The following is a 2,973-nucleotide window of genomic DNA, read 5'->3' as shown; positions in this document are numbered from 1 at the left end:
GGCATAAACATGAGGTGGTTGGGTTATACTTGACTTTTTCCCATAACCCTTTAGTCTGCAATCACACACTTACCAGTGTTGCCTGTGATGACAGGGGGAAACTTCATATTTCCTATTTCATTCAATTAAACAAAAATCTAATAACAACTTGTCTGTTCAAATTTGTAATTAGCAGATTGTTTGAAAAAATGGTATGCTTTTTATGATAAAAAACAAACATGGGAATTATATAGGAAATTAATGCTAGGAAGAATGGGATAATCAGCAGCAAATCAAAAAATAAAAAGGAGACTGTTTGAAGTGAGAATAATATCGAATCATTTATGGAATGAAAAATTTAAAATTCTCAAATTCCAGAATTAGAGAAAACCTGTGCACGCTATCTTCGTTCACAAAAGGCAATCTTGTCACCTGAAGAATATCAGGTAACAGAGAAGGCTGTAGAACACTTCAAGACTGGGGCTGGTTTAGACTTGCAAGATCAACATGACAAGGTAGTTTATTAATTCTTTATTTGAGTGGCATTAAAAATTTTTGAAGTCTCCTGTATTGGTGTTGAGCATTATGGATTTCCATTTCTTTCAGAATCTTTTTCTTGGATGAAGATTTGAAACAGTGTTTCTTAAATATTACAGGCTAATAAACATACCAGCTATATATCAGGACCTTGGTTTGACATGTATCTGAGGGACCGTGTTCCTGTCGTACTGAACTATAACCCTTTTCTTGCCTTCTTGCCTGAAGAGAAACCTGGTTACTCTGACCCAGTCATTCGTGCTTCAAATATCCTTGTTTCATCAATGAGGTAAGAATTCCTTGGCAGTAAGTCTTAATCACTTTAAGAAGAACTGAAGATGAATTCAGGATTTAATTGAGTTGAAGATAATATTTGTAAGATTTATATATAGAATAATATTTTTACTGTACTGCTTAACAAGACCTTTTGAAGTTTGTGTAAAGCATACTTTGATTTCTTGACATTTATGCCACAAAACTGATGAAGCAAATGTTTCATTTCAGTTAGGCTTTGTTTGATCTGTACATGTGTGGTGTATGTATTGATTTCTACTTATTTTATATGAAAAAAATAGTTCATGCACACACTTCGTGAGGAGGTATTGGAGCCGGTGGTATATCATCTGAATCCAGCAAAAACTGATAATCAGCAATTCCGCAATATTGTTCGCTGGATACCATCTTTGTTGCATCATATGCTGCTATGTTCAAAAGGTTTGTCCTAGCTCATTGTGTATTGTAACTATCAATGCTATGCTTTGATAATACTATATTGCTCTTTTTTTCTCTTTCTACTTGTTTGTGTATTCTATTTTTAATATATGATGTTATCCCTAACTTGTGTGAAATTTAATCTACTATGCCAGAAGGTAATAGGCAGATATTGAATCAGAAATAATATGTTCATTTTTGCTGAATTATTTTTTGTCTTTTTGAGTCACATCGGAAAAGAGATAATATGTAATTATGTATCTAAACCCCCAGATTTTAGTTTCTTTAAAAAGGAAGGTGGATATGTTAATTTTGATCAGTGTCGTTATCATGGAAATTAGAAAGATAAGTTGTATTGACCATTCATTCAGATTCTTTCTGATGCTTTTGTTTTCTTTCTTTTCCAGGTTTTCCCTTTGGATATGTCACAATTTGGCAACCTTTTTAACTCCACACGTATTCCAGAATTTGGGAAGGATAGATGAAGTGCAATCCAGATGCTCGCCATATGCTTATGATGAAGAATGGCCACTTCTATGTATTGATATATTTGATAGTGATGGTAGGTTCATGCTTTAATCCATGCTTGAAGCCTGTTAACTCACTCATGATGGGAGCTCCCAGCACAAGGGCATGCACAGGGTCATCTGCTTGAGGGAAAAAAATTGGAAAAATATTGATTTATCCTGCTGTCTATCTCTTCTGTGACATAACCATTTTTTAGGTAATGAAGCTAAAAAGATGTTGAAGTTACTTTTGAGGGACTGTAGCCAGGGCCAAACTGTGTGAACAGCTGTTAATGTACAGCTTACAGCAGGCTTGACTTTACATGGCTGGAAATGTTAGCCTGGTGTGAGGGATGGTCTATCAGCCATGGTATGAATCTCCATTGAGAATGGGTTAAGGGTTAAAGACATTTTTAAAAATAGCAATATGCATGTAAAAAGTTTGTGTACACCTGTGTATTTTTTTCATCATAATGTATTTTTGTACAGGTAAACATTCTGTCTCCAAGCTATGTACATGCATGTGTATCATACATAGCCAGTAGTCAGACCCCACCACCGTTGCACTCTGTGGCCATTCTTTCATCTGAAAATCGAGACACTTGGGCTAAGTGTAGAGCAGAACTTATAGAAGCAGGGAATGAGGAAGCCCTGGATGCAATTGATACTGCAGCTTTCAACATCGTGCTTGATGATCATGATGTCGGCACGGACCCAGAGAAGAGTATCGTACTTTTCTCTATGGCAATGGCAAGAACAGGTATGTTCAGAGAAATATCTAAGAGAACAAATTATGTAAAGGAACAATAGATAATTTTTTTGTGCAGTGAATATAGTACAATGCTTGCTTAATGAGAGAAAAAAATTATTGTGCTAGCAGTTTTGAGTTATGTTTGATAATCAATAATTCATTTGCTCTACAGATGGTTGATAAGTCATTCTCTATATTAATGAACGTGATGGACAATCTGCTCTTAACTTTGAGCATGCCTGGGGTGATGGAGTAGCTGTGATGAGTTACTTTAATGAGGTAGCTAAAGAAATAAATGAAAAGCCGTTCATTCACCCAGATAGCAAACCAGCAAATATTGATGCCTCACAACATGTCCGCAGGTTGGGTAAGTGTGACTATAATCTTGTAAAGATGATGTTGATATTGCAGTTACAATTGTTAATGATAAAACAGTGTGTGTTCATTATATGATCGTAATATCTATAAGGATATTTGGTAAAAGATATT

The 2,973-nt window shown here is 35.1% G+C and overlaps 1 protein-coding gene across 1 annotated transcript in view; it reads left to right on the top strand.

Moving 5' to 3' along the window:
- The window catches only part of LOC119585373 (carnitine O-palmitoyltransferase 2, mitochondrial-like), an 11,830-nt gene that overhangs the window by 5,713 nt on the left and 3,144 nt on the right, over positions 1-2,973 (top strand). The window contains 9 exon segments of the mRNA XM_037934041.1: positions 358-494; positions 636-805; positions 1,091-1,205; positions 1,608-1,707; positions 1,710-1,789; positions 2,223-2,454; positions 2,457-2,497; positions 2,657-2,684; positions 2,687-2,851. Coding sequence (XP_037789969.1) covers positions 358-494; positions 636-805; positions 1,091-1,205; positions 1,608-1,707; positions 1,710-1,789; positions 2,223-2,454; positions 2,457-2,497; positions 2,657-2,684; positions 2,687-2,851 — 1,068 coding nt within the window.

This window comes from Penaeus monodon, chromosome 19 (assembly GCF_015228065.2).
Source record: "Penaeus monodon isolate SGIC_2016 chromosome 19, NSTDA_Pmon_1, whole genome shotgun sequence".
Lineage (NCBI taxonomy): Eukaryota > Metazoa > Arthropoda > Malacostraca > Decapoda > Penaeidae > Penaeus > Penaeus monodon.
Note: the sequence above shows the minus strand (reverse complement) of the source record. Positions and strands in the feature narration are given on the sequence as shown.